Source organism: Geotrypetes seraphini, chromosome 4, assembly GCF_902459505.1.
Source record: "Geotrypetes seraphini chromosome 4, aGeoSer1.1, whole genome shotgun sequence".
Taxonomy (NCBI): Eukaryota; Metazoa; Chordata; class Amphibia; order Gymnophiona; family Dermophiidae; genus Geotrypetes; species Geotrypetes seraphini.
In genome coordinates this window covers 137,710,043-137,733,195 of record NC_047087.1, presented here as the reverse complement: position 1 = coordinate 137,733,195, position 23,153 = coordinate 137,710,043, and the positions used below count along the sequence as shown (strand labels likewise).

Here is a 23,153-nt window from a genome sequence, read left to right as displayed (position 1 = left end):
CCCCGGTCTCGGAGCGCGGGTCGGAGCTTGAACCTCGATTCTCGAGGGAAGCCTCCCCGTCCTTCTCCGCCCGACGAAGGTCTCGTCACCGTCCCCACACGGGGCTCCGGGAATGTCCCGCCCCTCCTTCACTCGATTTGTCCAGGACATGGGCCACGCTCTGGACTTAGACCTCCAGTCCGACTCAAGATACTCTAAGGCACAGGTGTCAAAGTCGGTCCTCGAGGGCCAGAATCCAGTCGGGTTTTCAGGATTTCCCCAATGAATCTGCATGAGATCTATTTGCATGCACTGCTTTCAATGCATATTCATTGGGGAAATCCTGAAAACCCGACTGGATTCCGGCCCTCGAGGAGGGACTTTGACACCCCTGCTCTAAGGAGTACCTTGCGGAGCTGGATATGCCGTCACCGCCCAGAGAGTCCCTTCGCCTACCGCTCAACCAGGTACTCCACCAGGCTTTCATCAGGAATCTGGAGACCCCCTATATGGTAACAGCCGTCCCCTCCAAAATGGAGTCCAAATACCGGACAGTACCCTGACCGGACAGTACACAGCTCTCCCACCAATCGCTGTTGGTAGAATCTTCCTTAAAAAAGGCTCACCCCTCCCGGGTCTCAGCGGCGGTCCCCCCAGGTTGAGAGGGTCGGACCCTTGACAAGTTCGGCAGGAGACTGTACCAGAACTCCATGATGGCCTCCAGGGTGCAAAATTATACCTTCACCTTCACGTCCTACCTGAAACACATCATTGGACTACTGGGAGCCTTTGCGACTGATTTGCTGGCCTCCCGCCAAGGAGCCTTTGGCCTGCTTTTGGAGGTTTTCTCCAACCTACGCCTCCATTTATTCCATGCGGCCTATGATGGCTTCGAACTCTCCTCCAGGGTGGCAGCCTTCGCTATCTCCATGCGCCGTCTAGCCTGGTTGCGCCTGGTAGACATTAACACCAACTTACAGGACCGGTTGGCTAACCTCCCCTGTGTGGGCAAAGAACTTTTTGACGATACCATCGAGGCAGCCACGAAACGCCTTTCGGAACACGAATGCTCGTTTGCCTCCCTCGTCAGGCCTAAGCCTAAACCTCCCGCGTCCAGGCCGTTCAGGGCCCCCCCGCGCCGCTATCCACAAAAATCTATCCCTGCCTTCTCGCAGCCTCCACCTCGACGTCCGCAAGCTCACCATCGGGCTCCGCCCAAATCCCAACCGCCTGCAACTGCCAAACCATCCCCGTCCTTTTGACGGGATACGCGGATGGGGCTGGCCCCCATTGCCACAGTCCCAGGCCTCCTTCCCATCGGGGGTCGCCTCAGAGCCTTTTACCCTCGCTGGGAACAAGTCACGTCGGACGCATGGGTCCTTGGCGTGATCTCATCAGGATACTCTCTCAACTTTCGGGACATTCCTCCAGACAGCCCTCCAAGAGTGTGCCCTCCCAATCGGGCTCAGTTACCCCTCCTTCTCTCAGAAGCTCAAGACCTGCTTCGCCTGCGGGCAGTGGAAGAGGTTCCCCCCGACCTACGGGGGAAAGGGTTCTACTCCCGCTACTTCCTGGTGCCGAAGAAGACTGGAGACCTGCGCCCAATTCTAGACTTGAGACGACTCAACAAATTCCTGGTGCGGGAAAAGTTTCGAATGCTTTCCCTACCGATTCTCTATCCTCTGATCGACGAGGGCGATTGGCTCTGCTCCCTCGATCTGAAGGAGGCCTACACACATGTTCCAGTGCATCCCGCTCTCCGCAGGTTTCTGCGTTTTCAGGTGGGAGACCTTCATCTACAATACCGAGTCCTTCCCTTTGGCCTAGCATCGTCACCTCGGGTCTTCACGAAGTGCCTCGTGGTGGTCGCAGCTGCCTTGCGCTCTCAGGGTCTTCAGGTATTCCCCTATCTGGACGACTGGCTGATCAAAGCCCCGTCCAGGGAGGGGGTTATCTCAGCGACCCGACAAACTATTATCTTCCTTCAGGGTCTGGGGTTCGAGGTAAACTTCCCAAAATCCCAGCTGCACCCCTCTCAATCCTTACAGTTCATCGGAGCCGTGCTGGACACGACCCGCCTCCGTTCCTTCCTTCCCCCTCCGCGTCTGGAGGCGTTAGTAAGTCTGAGTCAACGGATTTCGCTGCTGACCTCGGTCTCAGCGCAGCAGATGATGACGCTCCTGGGCCACATGGCCTCTACCGTCCACGTCATACCCTTCGCCCGTCTCCACCTGCGAATCCCTCAATGGACTCTGGCCTCTCAATGGCGTCAGGACCGGGACCCGATCAACCGCCCCGTGCAAGTGACTCCTTCCTTGCAACGATCGCTCCGCTGGTGGGCCGACTCTTCAAATCTTTCCAAAGGTTTGCTCTTTCTAGCCCCTCCACACGTACTCACCACGGACTCGTCGGAGTACGCTTGGGGGGCTCATCTGGATGGCCTACGCACTCAGGGAATGTGGTCAGCAGAGGATCGTCGCTGTCACATCAACGTGCTGGAACTTCGGGCCATCTACCTCGCTGCCGTGGCCTTCCAACATCTGCTACATGACCGGGTGGTTCTCGTCCGGACCGACAACCAGGTGGCAATGTACTACGTAAACAAGTCAGTCCCTCTGTCAGGAAGCTCTGCGCCTCTGGAAGTGGGCGGTCGCAAACAACATCTTCCTTCGAGCGGTGTACATACAAGGAGAGCAGAATTGTCTGGCAAACAGACTCAGCCGCCTCCTCCAACTGCACGAGTGGTCACTGCACTCTCAGACCTTGCGACAGGTGTTCGAAAGGTGGGGGACGCCTCAGATAGATCTATTCGCCTCCCCCCTCAATCACAAGCTGCCTCACTTCTGCTCCCAGATATACCCCCCAGACCGTCTCGAGGCCGACGCCTTCCTCCTGGATTGGGAGGGAAGATTTCTGTATGCGTTACCGCCTTTTCCTCTGATTCTGCGGACGCTGGTCCACCTCAAATCGGTGCGAGCCACCCTGATCTTGATCGCTCCTCGGCCACGCCAGCCTTGGTTTTCCCTTCTACTGCAACTCAGTGCCAGAGATCCGCTGCCTCTGCCTCTGTTTCCCTCTCTGCTGTCGCAAAGTCAGGGCTCACTGTTACATCCCAATCTTCAGTCTCTTCATCTGAATGCTTGGTTTCTTTCCCCCTGACTTCTCTTCCGATGTCTCAATCAGTCAAGGAGATATTGGAGGCCTCGACTAGAATCTACTATTCCCAAAAGTGGACCAGATTCTTGTCCTGGTGCTCTTCTCACAGCCAGGACCCGGTGTCGGTCCCGGTCTCTTTGGTCCTGGAGTATTTACTTCACTTATCTCACTCCGGCCTGAAGACTAACTCCATTCGAGTACACCTTAGTGCGATTGCTGCCTTTCATCAGCCCCTAGAGGGGAAAGCCCTTTCACTCCACCCCTTAGTTTCTCATTTCATGAAAGGTCTTTTGAATGTCCACCCTCCTCTCAAACCTCCCCCGGTGGTTTGGGACCTTAATGTGGTTCTGGCTCAACTCATGAAACCTCCATTTGAGCCGCTTGACAAATACCATCTTAAATTTCTCACTTGGAAGGTGATATTCCTGCTTGCACTCACTTCCGCTCGGCGGGTTAGTGAGCTACAGGCCCTGGTGGCGGACCCGCCTTTCACTGTATTCCACCACGACAAGTTGGTTCTCCGCACTCATCCTAAGTTCTTGCCCAAAGTGGTGTCTGATTTCCATCTCAACCAGGCCATTGTTTTGCCCGTGTTTTTTCCAAAGCCCCACTCTCACCCCGAAGAGGTGGCGCTCCACACCCTTGACTGTAAGAGAGCATTGGCCTTTTACCTTTTACGCACTCAGTCTCATCGGTCAGTCCCACAATTGTTTTTGTCCTTCGACCCTAATCGGTTGGGTCACCCAGTTTCCAAGCGCACCTTGTCCAACTGGTTGGCTGCTTGTATTTCCTTTTGCTACGCTCAGGCTGGTCTCGCGCTGCACGGTCGAGTAACGGGACATAAGGTCCGAGCGATGCAGCCTCCGTAGCCTTCCTCCGGTCCACGCCTATTGAGGAAATCTGCAAGGCTGCCACATGGTCTTCGGTTCATACTTTCACCTCCCACTACTGTCTGGATACATTGTCCAGGAGCGATGGCCGGTTTGGCCAATCGGTATTGCGTAATCTGTTTTCTTAAATTGCCAACTTCCCTCCATCCTTTTTCAGTTAGCTTGGAGGTCACCCACAAGTGAGAATATCATGCCTGCTTGTCCTGGGATAAAGCACAGTTACTTACCGTAACAGGTGTTATCCAGGGACAGCAGGCATATATTCTCACAACCCACCCGCCTCCCCGAAGTTGGCTTCTTTGCTGGTTAAGTGAACTGGAGACCACGAGGAGGAGACGTGCCCTCTAGTGGAGCAGGAAGGCACGCATGCGTGGAGCAGCAGAGCAAACTTAAAAATCTTCAATCAAGTTTGCTTGAAAAAGCTGTCCGCATCGGGGCTCCGTGGATGACGTTACCCACATGTGAGAATATATGCCTGCTGTCCCTGGATAACACCTGTTACGGTAAGTAACTGTGCTATTTGTCGCTCCATAAGACACACCTGACCATAAGACGCACCCACCTGTAGAGGAGGAAAACCAAGAAAAAAGATTCTGAACCAAATGGTGTGCCCTGTCCCCTGTCCCCCCTCTGGTGGTTGAGTGGTAGGCTGAGACAGGGTACAGGGCATGTCTAATGGTAGACATGTGAAGTGGCAGCCAGCTCCCAGTCCAAGCCAACCAGCCAGTCCCAAGCCAGCCAGCCAGCCCCAAGGCAACAAGCCAACCCACCCCAACCACACCCCACCCCACTCCAGCCAACCCCAAGCCAGCCAGCCAGTCTCAAGCCAGCCAGTCCCAAGCCAGCCAACCATACAACCCACCCCAAGCCAGCCAGCCGAGTCCCAAGCCAGCCAGCCAATCCCCCCCCCTGTCAGCCAGCTAGCCCAAGACAGACAGTCAACCCCAGGACGAGAACTGACAGGCAGCCCTTCGGAGTGCAGCGAGGGACCAAGCAGGCACACCAAAAGCACATGCATGCCTCATGCACCGCTGTGCTGCTGCCTGAAGAGAGCAGGGGAACCAAGGAAGGAGCGCGGAAAGCATGCTGGACCGCTAGGATGGGGAAAAAAGTACTGGGGTTAGGGGTTATTGTTTTTTGTTTTGTTTTTTACATTCGCTCCTTAAGACGCACCCTTATTTCCACCCCCTTTTTGGAGGTGGAAAAAGCGCATTATATGGAGCAAAAAATACGGTAATATTGAAACATGCACTTCAAAGTGGTCATCGTATGGACAAATCAGTGAGAGGCAGGGGAAGGATGATGGAGTCTTCCATTTTGCTCCCTCCTTCCCCCGCTGATCATCGCAGCGTCTCTGGACCTGCCAAGCTCCACCCACCAGTTCCAGCTCTCTTTCAAGCCCCACTGAAGGGCAGAGCAGTGGAAGACCCAACCGTGCTCCAGGCAGGGGAAGGAATAAGTCCTCCATTTTGCTCCCTCCTTCCCCGCCGATCATCACAGCATCTCCAGACCTGCCAAGCTCCGCCCACCAGTTTCTGCTCTCCGCCAAGCCCTTCTAAAGAGCAGACAACTAGCGGAAGACCCGAACGTGCACCTTTGCTTCGATCAACTGCTTCCAGCCCCATCCACTACCTGGGGGCCTCAGCGAAGACCCATTTGCCTCGTTCATCGAGGCCAATATCCAAGCATGGTGTACATTGGTCGAGACACTCGTCCAGGCATGCCTCGCCTCATCGGAAGCAGCCTTTCTTCAAGAATTCTCCACCGGCTACTTCCCCTCCTCCGATGCCGGAGCTCGAGGACACAATGGGGTCTTTATCAACACCACGATCCCCATCCTCATTGGATTCCGAGGCCTCTACATCCTCGAGCCCGTCTCGAGGCCTTGCTTCAGCTGACCTGCTGTCGTTCTCCTCCTTCCTTCGACAAATGGCAGACGACCTGGACATCCACCTGGACACAGGTTCCAAATTCTCCAAGGAATACCTGGAGACTATGCACCTCCCTCAACCACCTGCTGAATCCCTCAAACTTCCTCTTCACAAGTTGCTGGATCAGACCTTTATGCGGTACCTTGAAACACCTTATTCCATCCCCGCCGTGCCGGGCTAATTAGATACCAGGTACCGCACAGTGCACCACAAGGGGTTCGATGGTTCCCAACTCTCCCATCAATCCCTCTTGGTGGAGTCCTCACTGAAGCGCTCTCACCCCTCCCAGGTCTACGCTGCCGTCCCACCTGGTAGAGAGGGCAAGACCATGGACTGCTTTGGAAGGAAGATCTATCAGAACTCCATGATGACATCCAGGGTTCTGAACTACAACTTCCATTTCGTCACATATTTCGAGTTCTTCCTGTCGGTACTCCAGAAGTTCTCGCCCTATGTGGACCCCAGGGCACAATCCGAGTACCAGGAGGTTATGGCCTCGCTGTCCCAGCTCCGGTTACAGCTGATGCAATCATCCTACGATGCCTTTCAGCTCTCAGCTCGGGCTACAGCGTGTGCAATGGCTATGCGCCGGCTGGCATGACTCAGGACCATCGATATGGACCCTAATCTCCAGGACAGGCTACATTCAGGGAGCGGACAATGCCTTGGTGGACAACTTGAGTCGTCTGCTGCAACCTCACGAGTGGACCCTCCACTCAATGCTCCTCCATCACATCTTTTTTCAGTGGGGAACTTCTCAGATCGACCTCTTTGCAGCCCCCCACAACTTCAAACTGCCTCAGTTCTGCTCCAGGATCTACACTCCTCACCGCCTCGAGGCAGATGCTTTTCTTCTGGATTGGACGAATCTTTTTCTATATGCGTTTCCTCCATTTCCTCTCATCCAGAAGACTCTATTCAAACTCAAGTCAGACCATGCCACCATGATCCTGATTGCTCCACGGTGGCCCAGACAACCTTGGTACTCCCTTCTACTTCAACTCAGCAGCAGGGAGCCCTTCCCTCTACCAGTGTTTCCATCACTGCTTACACAGCAGCAGGGATCTCTGTTTCATCCCAACCTGCAGTCTCTACACCTGACAGCTTGGTTCTCTCAACGTAACCCCTCTTCAGTTTTCTCAACCTGTGAGAGAGGTCCTGGAAGCTTCAAGGAAGCCTGCTACTAGACAATGCTACCACCAGAAGTGGACCAGATTCTTTGCTTGGTGTGTTTCTCATCATCATGAGCCACAACACTCCTCCTTGTCTTCAGTTTTGGATTATCTTTTGCATCTTTCTTACTCTGGTCTCAAGTCTACATTGATACGAATCCATCTTAGTGCAATTGCTGCTTTCCATCAGCCTCTTTAAGGGAAACCTTTCTCTGCTCATCCAGTGGTTTCCAGATTCATGAAAGGACTCTTCCATGCTAATCCTCCCCTCAAACCGCCTCCGGTGGTTTGGGACCTCAATGTTGTTCTTTCTCAGCTTATGAAACCTCCATTTGAACTTCTTCACAAGGCTCATCTGAAGTATCTCACTTGGAAAGTGGTGTTCCTTATTGGTCTCACCTTCGCTCGTCGAGTTAGTGAGATTCAAGCATTGGTGGCGGATCCACCTTTCACAGTATTCCATCACGACAAGGTGGTCCTTCACACTCATCCAAAATTCCTCCCCAAAGTGGTCTCGGAATTTTATCTGAATCAATCCATTGTTCTCCCTGTGTTTTTTCCAAAGCCTCATTCTCATCCTGGAGAATCAGCCCTTCATACTCTGGACTGTAAACGTGCTTTGGCTTTCTACCTGGAACGCACCAAGCCACATAGAACTACTCCTCAACTTTTCATCTCCTTTGATCCGAACAAGTTGGGACGTCCCATCTCTAAGCACACCATCTCCAACTAGATGGCGGCTTGCATCTCCTTCTGCTATGCCCAGGCTGGATTACCCCTTCACAGTAAAGTCACAGCCCACAAGGTAAGAGCAATGGCAGCCTCTGTAGCCTTCCTCAGATCGACACTGATTGAGGAGATTTGTAAGGCTGCCACTTGGTCCTCGGTTAACACCTTCACTTCTCACTATTGTCTGGATACTTTCTCCAGACGGGATGGACAGTTTGGCCAAACGGTATTACAAAATTTATTCTCCTAAGTTGCCAATTCTCCCACCATCCCATTGTGGTAGCTTGGAGGTCACCCATTAGTGAGAATACCTGCCTGCTTGTCCTGTGATAAAGCAATGTTACTTACCGTAACAGTTGTTATCCAGGGACAGCAGGCAGCTATTCTCACGTCCCACCCACCTCCCCTGGGTTGGCTTCTCTGCTAGCTATCTGAACTGAGGAGACGCGCCCTGGTCTGGGCGGGAAGGCACTCGTGCATGCGCGGTGTGGGCGACTCGAAACTTCGAGTTTCATCAAGCAAAAATGCTTGTGAGGCATCCGCATCGGGGCTCCGTTGGATCACGTCACCCATTAGTGAGAATAGCTGCCTGCTGTCCCTGGATAACAACTGTTACGGTAAGTAACATTGCTTTGCTTGACTTTGCTCAAATAAAACTTTGCTTTAGATGTTAGTTCTAGAAGAAAAGATTCTGTGATGTGCATTGGTCTGAAGCCATATTGAGTTGTGGAAGCCATCAACCAGATGAGGAATTCGAATAGTTGTGAGTTAACATAGAATTATATCAATTTAGCCGGCCATGGTATTCCTACATGCCTTTTATAATATAGTACTTAGTGCTGATGTATTTTTTTGGCAACCATTTTTGAGCACTGTTTATAGAATTCCCCTCATGTATCTCATGTCTTGGATCCATGGATAAAGAATCCATAGCACCCTGCTGAGCACTGTAACAGCCACTGTACAAAGCTTGTTTTTCTTAACTCCTTCCCTCTTCCACCTCACAGAAAAAAGTCAATAAAATTGTTTTTATATTCAGTTATAATAGAAGTAGCAATATATAAAATAGCCAAGCCTGGAGTTCTTTTGAGATAACTAGGAAGTGCCTGAAACCAATTTGCTTGTCTCTTTTCCTTTGCAGGTGTTTTGCAATAGGGAGCAAAGACATGTCCACATGGGTGTTTGGGGCTCAGCGCTGGGCTAACCTGGTATACTACTCACTGGGAGGACACAAGAATTGCATTGTGGGCTGCTTCTTCGAGGCAAACAGTCTGAATGTAAGAACCTAAGAATACTGCTGTGATAGTTGTAGACTAGGTGGTGGAATGAATTTGTATCCTCAAGGGGCCAAGGATTCAGCAGTAGCCAAGAATTGGAAACCTAAGTAATTCATGGAAGGGGCCAGGAATTTTTTTTTTTTTTAACTCTGTCATAAGAACCATTTTTTCTTCAAGGACTCTGAACAACCCAAAAACCTACCTAAGGTTCTAATTGGGGTATCAACCACAGGACAAATGATACAGAAACAAAGTCATAAATATCACACACACAAAAAAAAAGAATCTTGACAGAAGTTTGATAATTGGCTCTCCGGAAAGTCCACTGAGGTGGAACTGCTCGACAGTGGTAAACAGGTAGGAAGTGCACACATGCTTAATGAGACACCAAAAATTCTTCTAGATGCACTGATGCTAGTGTTTCTTGTGTCGTGCTCCATCAGAGATATCGCACTTCTTGTGAGAGCTTGCTATCCTGCTTGTCCTTGAAGAAAAAATAGTTAACTAAGTAAAGAAAGACTTTTGAAACCTGAGTTTGGAGTGTGATAGTATTATCCCAGGACAAGCAGGCAGCCTATTCTCACATATGGGTGTCGTCATCCAAGGAGCCCAGATATGGACAGCCTCGCAAGAAAACTTGTTGTAGAAAACTTCAGAAGTTTTGAGTCAGCCGCACTGCGTATGCGTGAGTGCCTTCCCGCCCAGCATTGGGCGAGTCTCTTCAGTTCTCAGTTTTCCGCAGAGCTGAGAAGTCTGTCTTTGATGCTCTGCGCTGAACTTTGTTCGCTTCGCGCCTTCTTTCACTGCGGTTTGTGTTCTTTTTAGTCGCTGTGTTACTTTCTTTATTTTCTATTTAAAAAAAAAAAGAAGACTTTATTTTATTTTTTTTCGACTGACTGGCGGGGCAGGCCACTCGGCCGCAGCCTGCGGGCTTCTACTTCGCAGCGGCTATCTTTCCTCCTATGTCCCGGCCAGTAATGGGCTTCAAGAAGTGTAGCCAGTGCCAGTGTGCGATTTCTCTCACAGGCCCACACTGCTGGTGCCTTAAGTGCCTCGGGCCTGACCATAGTCCTAAGTCGTGCAAGTGCTGTAATACTCTTCAACCTCGAGCCCTAAAACGTCATCGGGTTTTAGTGGAAAAACTCTTCAGGATGGACTTTTCAGTGACGACCTCGTGTGCTGCCTCGGTCCCACCTTCCACCGAGGGTCCTCCTGCTTCCACGACTCCGACCTCAAGTCTCATTCAACCTTCCTTGTTTGGATCGTCTTTGGCCTCGAGTACACCTGCTTTATCTTCTCCTGAGCTTCCCTTGGGTCAGATACCTAAGCATAAGGTTCCGGCGGTGGTCTTCAAGCTCTCCCAAGACCTCCAAGTCGAAGCACATCTCCACTGCTACCTTGGAGCCTTTAGCCTCAGCAAGTGGTCCAGTTTCAGACTCAGATCCACAATTGCAGGCTTTTCTCCAGACCATATTGGAGAAGCAGTTTGTTCAGTTACTGAGCAAATATGGTTCTGCCTCGACTCTGCCTCCTGTAGTCAAGCCTGGGCAATCAGCAGTCTCCCGTGAGGTTGAGTCCCTGCTTGTGCCTCGAGCTGAAGCTACACACTCTATGCACGGAGTCGATTCTTTGCGAGTGTCTCGACAGGAATCCTCACACTCCATACATGGAGCCGAGTCTTTGGGAATGCTTTGAAATTCCTCAATCCAAACCACCGAGTTTCGATCTTCAGCTTCTAGCCCTATTCATTCACCAGCAGCATTGCTGTTTCCATACATAGGGCAAAGTCTCCTTGATCCTACTCGAGACCTGCTTCTAGACACCACTCTTGTCGTCGATCGAGACTTTCATTGAGACCTGCGCCTCGATGGATGTCTTCTTCCAAAGAGCAGCCTTCCTCATCCAGGCCTCCAACTCCTTGATCGAGGTCACCGCTTCCAGACCCTGAGGAATCAACTGCTTCCATTGCCTCCTCCAAGTCTCCATATTATTTGGATTGCCACTATTCCAGAGAGGCTTCGCCTTCGTTCTCCACTCAAGGCGCCTCGAGATCATTGAACCCTTCTTGAGGTAGGGCCCTGGCGGATCAGCTATCCTTCTCTTCCTTCCTTCGTCAGATGGCTGATGACTTGGGCATTAAATTAGACTCTGGTTCCAAATACTCTAAAGAATATCTAGAGGAAATGCATCTGCCTCAACCTCCTGCAGATTCATTTAAGCTCCCTCTTAACCAGCTTTTGTCTCAAACTTTCAAACGATGTCTGGAGATTCCTTATGCTATACCTGCTGTTCCAGGCAAGTTGGAAAGGGTTTGAGAATTCACGGTTATCTCACCAATCCTTCCTTGTGGAGTCCTCTTTGAAAAGAACCCATCCTTCCAGGGTCTATGCCACAGTTCCTCCTGGAAGAGTGGGTAAGACCATGGACAAGTTTGGACGTCATCTTTATCAGAATGCTATGATGTCCTCCAGAGTCCTCAACTGCAACTTTGTCTTCACTACTTATCTCAAGTTCCTCATTTATATTCTTCCAGATTTTTTGATAACCTGGATCAACATAGGCATTTCGAGTTCCAAAAAGTCACTGCTACTCTGTCACAACTCAGATTACATCTTCTCTAGTCATCTTATGATGCTTTTGAACTGCTTTCTCTGTAGCGATGCGCCGCTTGGCCTGGCTTTGCACCATCGATATGAGCCCTAATCTTCAGGACTGCCTGGTTAACATTCCTTGTGCGAGCAATGACCTCTTTGATGAATCCATAGAGGCTGCCACTAAGAATTTGTCTGAGCATGAAAAATCTTTTGCTTCTATTGTCAGACCAAAGCCAAAGCCAGCTGCAAAATCTTCACGCTCTCCTCCAGTTTTCCAGAGTGTTATACTCCAAGGGTGGCTCCTTACACTCGAGCACCTCCCAAGAAACCACAGCAGCAGAAGCAACCTCATCCTTCTGTTGTGATTAAGGCTGCGCAGCTTTTTTGACTGCTTAACATTGACCATAACCTCCATCGTTCTGCCTCTGTCCTCCTTTCCCCCCATAGATGATCGTCTCCATCATTTCTGACCTCTGGGTGCGGTCTATAATCAGGGAAGGATACTCTCTTCATTTCACTCAGGTTCCACCAGAGCTTCCTCTAAGAGAGTATCCTTCCAATCCATCTCCAAGGAGCCAGTCACCTCGGTTGCCAACTACAGACCCATTGCCAACATACCTCTTTTCCTTAAACTAATGGAAGGCCTAGTTAACCTTGATCTCATGACATACTTAAGAGAAGTTCAACATTCTACACGACTCTCAATCAGGATTTTGCACAAATTACAGCACGGAAACAGTCTTAGCCTCACTGACAGATTACCTCCTCCATCTATTCTCCCTGGGAAAAAGCGCACTGGTACTTCAATTCGACTTGAGCAGTGCCTTTGTCCTTGTCGACCATGACATTCTACTCAGATGCCTTGATTCTATAGGCATCTCTGGACAGGTCCTTATCTGGTTTACAGGCTTCTTAAAAAACCGCACTTACCAGGTCCACAGCGAAGGAACCTTTTCCCATTCCTGGTGTAACCCCTGTGGAGTCCCACAGGGCTCCCCTCCCCTTCTCTCTTCAAGGTCTACATGGCACCATTGGGACATATGTTATCTGATTTAAAATTGAAATCGTACATATATGTAGATGACATTACAATCATCATTCCCATAACCTCACTGACACAAGAGACAGAACAATTCACCTCATCTATCCTTACTATGGACTACACGATTCAAACTAAAACTGAACCCAGAAAAAACCAAGCTTTTCCTGGCAAATCCCAACCACAAACTTAGCAAACACCTCCTTGAAATTAAACGGGTTAACTTACCCAATCAACTCTACCATCAAAATCCTTGAAGTCATCCTAGACCGATGCCTGTCTTTTGAAGACCATATTAACGCTCAAGTTAAAAAATGCTTTGGCACCCTCTGGAAACTTCATACCATCAAACACTATTTTGACTTCCTCTATTTTCGATTGCTGGTTCAATCCCTAATCTTAAGCACCTTAGATTATTGCAATATCATATACTTGGGTTCCTTTAAGAAAACCATCAAACAACTGAGAATCATTCAGAATACAGCCGTCTGTCTCATCTATGGTCTCAAAAAATCCGATCATGTAAGCCCGTATTACAGAAAACTACACTGGCTGCCAATGGAGGCAAGGGTCATCTTCAAGTTCACCTGTCTCTGCTTCAAAACCATAACGGGTTTATCCCCTATCTACCTCTCGCATCATTTTGAATTTCCAGGCACCACTTGCCCACGTAAACATAAGAACATAAGAAGTTGCCCCCGCTGAGTCAGACCAGAGGTCCATCTTGCTCAGCCTAGTGCCTGAAACAGTGATCCCTGATTAATTTTATAACTTACCTCTAATCCCATCCCTATAATCTACCTCTACTCTTATCTGTACCCCTCAATCCCTTTGTCTTCCAAGTACCTATCCAAAGCTTCTTTGAACCCCTGTAGCATGCTCCTGTTTATCACATCCTCCGGTAGCGCGTTCCATGTATCCACCACCCTCTGTGTGAAAAAGAACTTCCTAGCGTTTGTTCTAAATTTCTCCCTTTTCAATTTCTCTGAGTGCCCCCTTGTACTTGTTGATCCCCTTAATTTGAAAAATCTGTCCCTGTCTATTTTTTCTATGCCCTTCATGATCTTGAAGGTTTCTATCATGTCTCCTCTAAGTCTCCGCTTTTCCAGGGAGAAAAGCCCTTGCCTTTTCAGTCTGTCAGTATATGAGAGGTCCTCCATACCCTTTATTAGCTTAGTTGCTCTTCTTTGAACTCTCTCAAGTACCTCCATGTCCTTCTTGAGGTACGGCGACCAGAATTGAACACAGTACTCCAGGTGCGGGCGCACCATAGCACGATACAGTGGCAGGATGACTTCCTTCTTTCTGGTCGTGATACCCTTCTTAATGATACCCAACATTTTGTTTGCTTTCCTTGAGGCTGTTGCACACAGCGCCAACGCCTTCAATGTTGTGTCTACCATCACTCCCAGGTCTCTTTCAAGGTCGCTCACCCCTAGCGCTGATCCCCCCATTTTGTAAGTGAACATCGGGTTTTTTTTCCCTATAAGTACGACTTTGCACTTCCCTATGTTGAAACTCATTTGCCATTTTTTGGCCCATTCTTCCAGTGTTGTCAGATCTTTTTGGAGATCTTTGCAGTCCTCAATGTTATTTACCTTGCAATATAGTTTGGTGTCATCCGCAAATTTAATAACCTCACATTTTGTTCCTGCCTCCAGGTCGTTAATGAATATGTTGAAAAGTAGCGGTCCCAGCACCGACCCCTGTGGAACTCCGCTCGTGACCCATTGCCAGTCTGAGAAATGGCCCTTTACTCCAACCCTCTGTTTCCTGTCCGCCAACCAGTTTTTGATCCATCGGTGGACCTCCCCTTGTACCCCGTGGTTCCATAGCTTCCTTAGTAGTCTTTCATGTGGCACCTTGTCAAAGGCTTTTTGGAAGTCAAGGTAAATGATATCTATGGATTCCCCTTTATCCACCTGGCTGGTTACCCCCTCAAAGAAGTATAATAAGTTTGTGAGGCATGATCTGCCCTTGCAGAAGCCATGCTGGCTCGACTTTAGCTGCCCATAGTTGTCGATGTGTTCCCAGATGCTGTCTTTAATCAGTGCTTCCATCATCTTTCCCAGGACTGAGGTCAAGCTCACCGGCCTGTAGTTTCCTGGGTCTCCCCTTGAGCCTTTCTTGAAGATGGGCGTGACATTTGCTATTTTCCAGTCTTCCGGAATCTCTCCAGTTTTTAAGGATAGGTTGCATATTTGTCGAAGTGGTTCAGCTATTTCGTTCCTTAGTTCCTTGAGTACCCTTGGGTGAATGCCATCCGGACCTGGCGATTTGTCGCTCTTTAGCCTGTCTATCTGCCGGAGGACATCCACCTTGCTTACCTCTAGTTGGACCAGATTTTCATCCTGCTCCCCCTTTACGATCTCCTCAGGTTCCGGAATGTTGGTTGTGTCCTCCCTCGTGAAGACCGACGTGAAGAACTTATTTAGCCTGTTGGCTATCTCCTTTTCTTCTTTTACCACTCCCTTTCTGTCCCCATCATCCAAGGGTCCCACTTCCTCCCTTGCTGGTTGCTTCCCCTTAACGTACCTGAAGAATGATTTGAAGTTTGTTGCTTCCCCCGCCAGTCTCTTCATATTCTCTTTTTGCTTTCCTAACCACTCGGTGACGCTCCTTTTGGTTCTCCTCTGTTTTGTCCTTTTTCCATTTTTTGAATGATGCTTTCTTGTCACTTATCGCCTTTTTTACTGCCTTTGTTATCCACACTGGGTTTTTTGTTCTATTTTTTTTGCACCCTTTCCTGTACTTGGGGATGCACAGGTTCTGTGCTTCATGCACTGTGCCCTTGAGTAGGGCCCAGGCATTTTCTACGAAGTCCATCTTCCTTGCACTGTCATTGAGTTTCTTTCTCACCATTTTCCTCATGGCATCATAATTTCCTTTTTTGAAGTTAAGTGCAGTCGTTGTAGTTCTTTTTACCTTTGAGATCCAATCTCTAGCCTGCACTGGATCGTGTTGTGATCGCTGTTTCCTAGTGGGACTAGTACGCCACCTCCTTAGCAGGTCCCCCTAGTCTGTTGAGGATTAGGTCAAGAGTGGCATCACCCCGTGTTGGTTCCGTGACCCGCTGTTCCATGAAACAATCCCTCTTGACCTCCAGGAATTTGGTCTCCCTCATGCAGTTTGAGTGCCCAATACTCCAGTTTATTCCCGGGAAGTTGAAGTCTCCCATCACCACCACACTTCCGCTTTTGCATACCTGCCTCAGTTCAGCCTCCAGATCCTATTCGATTTCTTCCGTTTGTCCAGGTGGGCGATAGTACAGACCCAATTTTGTGTCTGCTCCAGTTCCTCCTGGTAGCTTAACCCATAGTGATTCCAAGTCGCCCGCCCTTACTGTTGTTTCCATCCTGGTTGAAGGTATGGATTCTTTTATGTATAACGCTATTCTTCCACCCTTCATGTGTGACCTATCTCTCCTGTATAGTTTAAAACCTGGTAAAGCCACATCCCATTTATTGTCATCAATCTACCACGTTTCTGTGACTCCAATTATATCTAGTCCCTTTTTGCTGGCTAGGACTTCCAGCTCTCCCATTTTAGCCCTTAGGCTCCTAGCATTAGTGTATAAGCAAAGTAAGTCCCGTTTGTTCGCCTTTCTTGCTGTTTTTCCTCGTGGTTTGGCGCTCCTGGCGTCCCCCTCGTGAGTAGCCAGACCCCAAGCCTCGTCTCGGTCATCCTCCTCCTGTGATGTGTCTGTTTCATCCTCAGCTTGTTTCCCTGTTTTTGGTTGTCCCTCTGGAATCCGTTGTTCTCTATTAGTGCTGCTTGCCAGTTTTATTCGTGCACTAGATCCCTGCATTTCTCCCTTAGGTCCTTTTTCAAAAAGTTCCCACTCAGTCCTGAGCCCTCTTTTACAGTGTCCTTGCTCAATAGAGTATGATGGCAGAAAAGGGCCGACGGCCCAACAAGTCTGCCCACTCAAGAACCCTCCCTCCTTCGAGAATCCATCTTTTAAGCATTCCTCTGGAGCAATCCCACCTGTCTTTCCCATCATCCCTTGAAGTCGAGCGTGGTACTGGCCTTGACTACCTGACGTGGAAGACCATTCCATCGATCAGTTACCCTTTCGGTGAAGAAATACTTCCTGGTGTCCCCATGAAATCTTCCCCCTCTGAGTTTTAGCGGATGCCCTCTTGTCGTCGTGGGACCCGTAAGACAAAAGATTTATTCCTCCACATCAGTGTGGCCCGTGATGTATTTGAATGTTTCTATCATGTCCCCCCTTTCTCTGCACTCTTTGAGAGAATATAAGCGCAGCCTGCTCAAACGTTCTTCATATGGGAGATTTTTTAGTCCTGAGACCATCCTAGTGGCCATTCACTGAATCGACTCCATTCTCTTTACATCCTTTTGATAATGTGGCCTCCAAAACTGAACACAGTATTCCAGGTGAGGTTTCACCATTGATCTGTACAACAGCAGTATAACTTCAGACTTTCGACTGATAAAGCTCTTTCAAGCCCAGCATTTGTCTAGCTTTTGCTGTAGCTTTCTCCACCTGATTCGCAGCTTTCATATCTTCCCGGATGATTACTTCCAAGTCCCGTTCTGCTACACCATTCAGGGTATATGTTCTGCATGGATTTCTGCTACCAAGGTGCATTACCTTACATTTTTTGGCATTAAAATTCAGTTGCCAAGTACTGGACCATTGTTCTAGTAAAAGTAGGTCCTGCTACATAGCGCCGGGCATGGTTGCGCTATCAGGTTCTGCTGCGCTGCCCACAATGTTGCATAGTTTAGCGTCATCGGCGAATAATGTAATTTTACCTCGAAGTCCCTGAGGCAGGTCCCTTACAAAGATATTGAATAATATCGGGCCCAAGACCTAGCCCTGCGGTACTCCACTGGTAACTTCCGACGTTTTTGAGGGAATACCGTTTACCATTACCCTTTGAAGTCTACCGCTAAGCCAGTCTCTACCCATGCAGTCAGTGTTTCTTCTTGGCCCATCGTGTTCATCATGTTCAATAACCTACGGTGTGGGACACTATCAAAAGCCTTACTGAAGTCTAAATACACGATGTCCAGGGACTCTCCCTTATCCAATTTCTTTGTTACCCAGTCAAAGAAGTTTATCAGATTGGATTGACAAGACCTTCCCTTCTTAAAGTCATGCTGGTGGGGATCCCAGAATCATATTCAATCTGTTTTTGATCAACGTTTCCATAAGTTTACATACTATTGATGTGAGACTCACTGGCCTGTAATTTTCGGCCTCTGACCTGCATCCCTTTATGTGGAGCGGAATAATGTTGGCAGTTTTCAAGTCCAAGGGAACTTTTCCCTTGGTTAGGGAAAGATTGAAAAGCTCAGCCAACGGTTCTGCTAGAACAGGGGTGCTCACACTTTTTTGACTCGCGAGCTACTTTTAAAATGACCAAGTCAAAATGATCTACCAACAATAAAATTTTTAAAAAACACAACTCACACTGTACGCATAGAATTGTTAATTATCATTCCTATTCCGGGGTTTTTTCAAAGAGGTCAAAGCAGATGACTGTCACCTCAGTAACAATCATACAAAAATAGACAAATACCCACCCCCCTCCCTTTTTACTAAACCACAATAGCAGTTTTTAGCGCAGGGAGCTGCGCTGAATGCCCAGCGCTGCTCTCGACGCTCATAGGCTCCCTGCGCTAAAAACCACTATTGCGGTTTAGTAAAAGGGGACCATATTGTAAAATATAGACAGCAGATATAAATTCAGACACATTTTGATCACTAAATTTAAAATAAAATCATTTTTCCTACCTTGTCTGGTGATTTCATGAGTCTCTGGTTGCACTTACTTCTTCTGACTGTGCATCCAATCTTTCTTTCAGCCTGTATGCTTCCTCTCCTCCACACCTCATTCCCTCCCCCAACTTTTTCTTCCTCTCTCCCTGACCTTTTTCTTTCTTTCTTCATGCCCCCTTTCTTTTTTTCTGTTTCTCTTCTTTCCTTCTGTCTCCCTGCCTGCCCCCTTTCTTTCTTTCTCCCTGCCCTTCCCCAAGCCACTGCTGCTGCCATCGGGGAACAGGACCCAAACCGCCACCAATGGATAACAGGCCCCAAAGCCGCCGCCGCCCCATGCTCTCCCTGCTTTGGGCCGACCAGTATTCCTCTCCCCGACGTCAATTCTTCCGTCGAAGAGGAAGTTCCTCCCAGCCAGGCAGCGATTGGCTGACTCGAACTTCCTCTCCGATGGCAGAATTGACGTCAGGGAGAGGAAGACTGATCGGCCCGATAGATCGCCAAGGCAAAGTGAGTCCTGGGTGATCGACTCACTTTGCCTTGGCGAGCTACCGGTCGATCGCGATCGACCTATTGGGCACCCCTGTGCTAGAACATCTCTCAATTCCCGAAGTACTCTGGGGTAGATTATCCGGGCCCATGGCTTTGTTCACTTTTATCTTTGATAGTTCGTGGTAGACATTGCCCGCAGTAAATGCAAAGTCCCGGAATGGGTCCTCCGAGCACCCTTTTGTCTGTGGCTGAGGTCCGGATCCTGGCGCTTCGCAGGTGAAGACTGAGCAGAGTAGTTATTGAGTAGTTCTGCTTTGTCCGCGTCCGAGTCAATGAAGTTGCCATCAGGTTTCTTTAGGCGCACAATACTGCTTGAGTAGTTCTTCCTGTCTCTAACGTACTTAAAAAAGGATTTATCCTCCTTTTTAACTTGTCTTGCTAAATTTTCTTCCATCTGGAGTTTGGCCTCCCTGACTGCCATTTTAATATTTCTAGATTTTGCCAGATAGGTTTCTTTAGCTTCCGGCCGTTGCGATTGTTTGTAGGTTACGAATGTTTTTTTCTTTTGCTTTACTAGTTCTGAGATCTTCGGTCTATTTTTTCTGTGTCGTTAGCTCACAGTTTTTATGTATATGTTGGTTGCTTCTTGCAGGGTTGATTTCAAAGCCGACCATAGTACCTCCACACTGTCCGTCGTGCTCTGATTTTGCAGTGCTTTGTAGACATAGTCCCCCATGCACTGAAAGTTAGTCCCTTTAAAATTTAGGACCTTGGTTGACCTAGTGATTCCTTTCTTCAGATGGAACCACACCACATAATGCTTATCTGTTTTCCTTCCCCTCCCCGAAGGGCTTTATCTACAAGAAGTTCCTTGATAGATCACTGTCATTTCAAGCAGGCAAATGGAATAAATGTCTAACCACCCTCATTTCCAACTCACCCTCTTACCAATCCTTCAGAAAATCAATAAAAACCTATCTCTTTGACAAATTCCTCTTACTCCTTCCTACTTTGTAACATCTCTGAAACACTTCCGGATATATCTATCTACTCCCGACTTACCAATGTAATTTGAAATTTTCTCTTTAACTTCGCTGTCTGTGTACAGTCTCTTCCTCTGTAAACCGCTCTGAACTGCTTGTGGTATTGCGGTATACAAAAATAAAGTTGTTATTATTATTATTATCTCAGACCGCCCTTCTTCTTCAGGAAGCTCAGGCTCTGCTTCATCTCTGTGCCATCGAGGAAGTTCCTCTGGAACAGCAGAGCAGGGGTTTTTACTCCTGTTACTTCCTAGTTCCAAAGAAGACGGGCGATCTGCGACCCATTCTGGATCTCAGGGCTCTCAACAAATTTTTAGTCAAAGAAAAATTTTGCATGTTGTCCCTGGCGTCCCTTTACCCCCTTCTAGATCAGAACAATTGGTTATGTTCTCTAGATCTCAAGGAGGCTTATACTCGTATCCCAATTCATCCGACCTCCCGTCAGTACCTCACATTTTAGGTGGGGAAACTGCATTACTAATACAGAGTGCTACCCTTTGGCCTGGCTTCATCTCCAAGAGTGTTCACCAAGTGCCTGGTGGTGGTAGCAGCAGTTCTAAGGAACCATGGTCTTCAGGTGTTTCCCTACCTAGACGACTGGCTCATCAAAGATTCAACACACAAGACTCTTGTCAAGTTGAAGAACGATTATGCCACCATGATTCTGATAGCTTCTCGGTGGCCAAAACAACCATGGTACTCCCTTCTACTTCAACTCAGCAGCAGGGAGCCATACCTTCAACCAGTTTTTCCATCTCAGCTTACACAGAGTCAAGGCTCTCTACTTCATCCCAACCTGCAGTCTCTGCACCTGGCAGCTTGGTTCCTCTCAACATAACTCCTCTTCAGTTTTCTCAACCTGTAAGAGACATTTTAGAGGCTTCTAGAAAGCCTGCCACTAGACAATGCTACCACCAAAAATGGACTAGATATTCTACGTGGTTCATCTCATGATAAGGAGCCTTAAGTTTCCTCCTTATCTTTTGCACTTCTCCTCCTCTGGCCTCAAGTCTACATCGATCTAAGTCCATCTCAGTGCAATTGCTGCTTTCTACCAGCCTATTGAAGGGAAACCCCTCTCTGCTCATCCGGTGGTTTCCAAGTTTATGAAAGGAATTTTCAATGTCAAACCTCCTCTCAAACCGCCTCCAGTGGTTTGGTTATCTCAATGTTGTTCTTGCTCAGTTAATGAAGCCTCCATTTGAACCAATGTCTACGGCTCATCTGAAGTATCTCACTTGGAAAGTGGCTTTTTCATTGCTCTCACCTCTGCTCGAAGAGTCAGTGAGTTGCAAGCATTAGTTGCTGATCCACCTTTCACAGTTTTCCATCATGACAAGGTGGTCCTCCGTACTCATCCTAAATTCTTACCTAAAGTGGTTTCAGAATTTCATCTCAACCAATCTATTCTACTTCCAGTATTTTTTTCCAAGACCTCATTCTCATCCTGGAGAATCAGCTCTTCATACTCTGGACAGTAAATGTGCTTTGGCCATCTACTTGGAATACACCAATCCACACAGAACTGCTCCTCAACTTTTTGTCTCCTTCGATCCAAACAAGTTGGGACATCCAATCTCTAAGCGTACCATCTCTAACTGGATGGCTGCTTGTATCTCTTTCTGCTATGCCCAGGCTGGACTGCATCTACAGAGTCGAGTCAGTCCATAAAGTCAGTAGCTTTCCTCAGATCCACTCCTATTGAGGAAATTTGTAAAGCTGCTACCTGGTCTTCGGTTCATACTTTCACCTCTCATTATTGTCTGGATGTTATCTCCATACGGGATGGCCATTTTGGCCAGAGAGTATTACAAAATTTATTCTCCTAAGTTGCCAACACTCCCACCATCCCATTCTGGTTAGCTTGGAGGAATAGGCTGCCTGCTTGTCCTGGGATAAAGCACAGTTACTTACCGTAACAGTTGTTATCCAGGGACAGCAGGCAGCTATTCTCACCACCCATCCACCTCCCCTGGTTGGCTTCTCTGCTAGCTATACAAAGCACTCTCATAGAAGGTCAATTCCCACAAGATCTTGGAGAGATTTTAATCACACCCCTACTGAAAGACCAAAAAGGTCCTATAGACGCTACTACCAACTATAGACCTATCGCTTCGATCCCACTATATGTCAAACTGATTGAAGGACTTGTGGCTCAATACCTCACCAACTACCTAGTTGACCATAATATACTTCATTCCTCTCAATCAGGATTTAGATCTTACCACAGCACGGAAACACTACTAGCAACACTACTAGACATAGCCCGACAATACCTCAGTAAAGGACACAGGATCCTAATTATCCAACTAGATCTTTCCGCCGCCTTCGATCTAGTTGATCATACCATACTACTCCAGATACTTGATGCAATAGGGATCTCAGGGGTGGTTTACAACTGGTTCCAAGGATTCCTTAAAACAAGAACGTACAGAGTTAAGACAAACGACACGAAATCTAACCCATGGTCAAATCCATGCGGAGTCCCACAGGGGTCTCCACTATCGCCCATTCTATTCAATCTCTTCATCTCCTCCCTCGGTACCACTTTAGACAACCTAAATGTAACATCATTCAGCTACGCAGACGACATAACTATTCTCCTCCCCTTCGAAACCCAAGACCACACCTCAACAGGACACCTGGAAATAATTCTGGATGAAGTAGAAAAATGGATGACAAACCACAAACTGAAACTAAACTCGGACAAAACCAAATTCCTAATGCTTGAAACGGACAAAAACCCATCCATAACAGACCTAGAAATTAAAGCAACCAAATACCCAATCCAGACCTCACTCAAAATCCTGTGAGTGCTGATAGACAGATGCTGCACTATGCAGACTCAAATCAACAAAACTACCCAAAAAGCATTCTTCACAATGCGCAACTTAAGAAAAATAAGGAAATTCTTTGACAAAGAACACTATAGGATCATTGTACAATCCCTGGTACTAGGTCTTGTGGACTACTGCAATATCCTATATCTACCATGCCCCACAAACATGATCAAAAAACTACAGACCGTTCAGAACACAGCTCTTAGACTAATCTACTCACTCGGAAAATTCGACCACATCACCAATGCCTACCTAGACTCACATT

General features: G+C 48.2%; 1 protein-coding gene across 1 annotated transcript in view; it reads left to right on the top strand.

Annotated features, from left to right (window-relative positions):
- Positions 1–23,153, top strand: part of PWP2 (PWP2 small subunit processome component) — a 360,035-nt gene that overhangs the window by 103,003 nt on the left and 233,879 nt on the right. Inside the window, exon 6 of the mRNA XM_033941702.1 lies at positions 8,999–9,134. Within this exon, the coding sequence (XP_033797593.1) occupies positions 8,999–9,134 (136 nt within the window). The remainder of the gene's footprint in view (positions 1–8,998; positions 9,135–23,153) is intronic.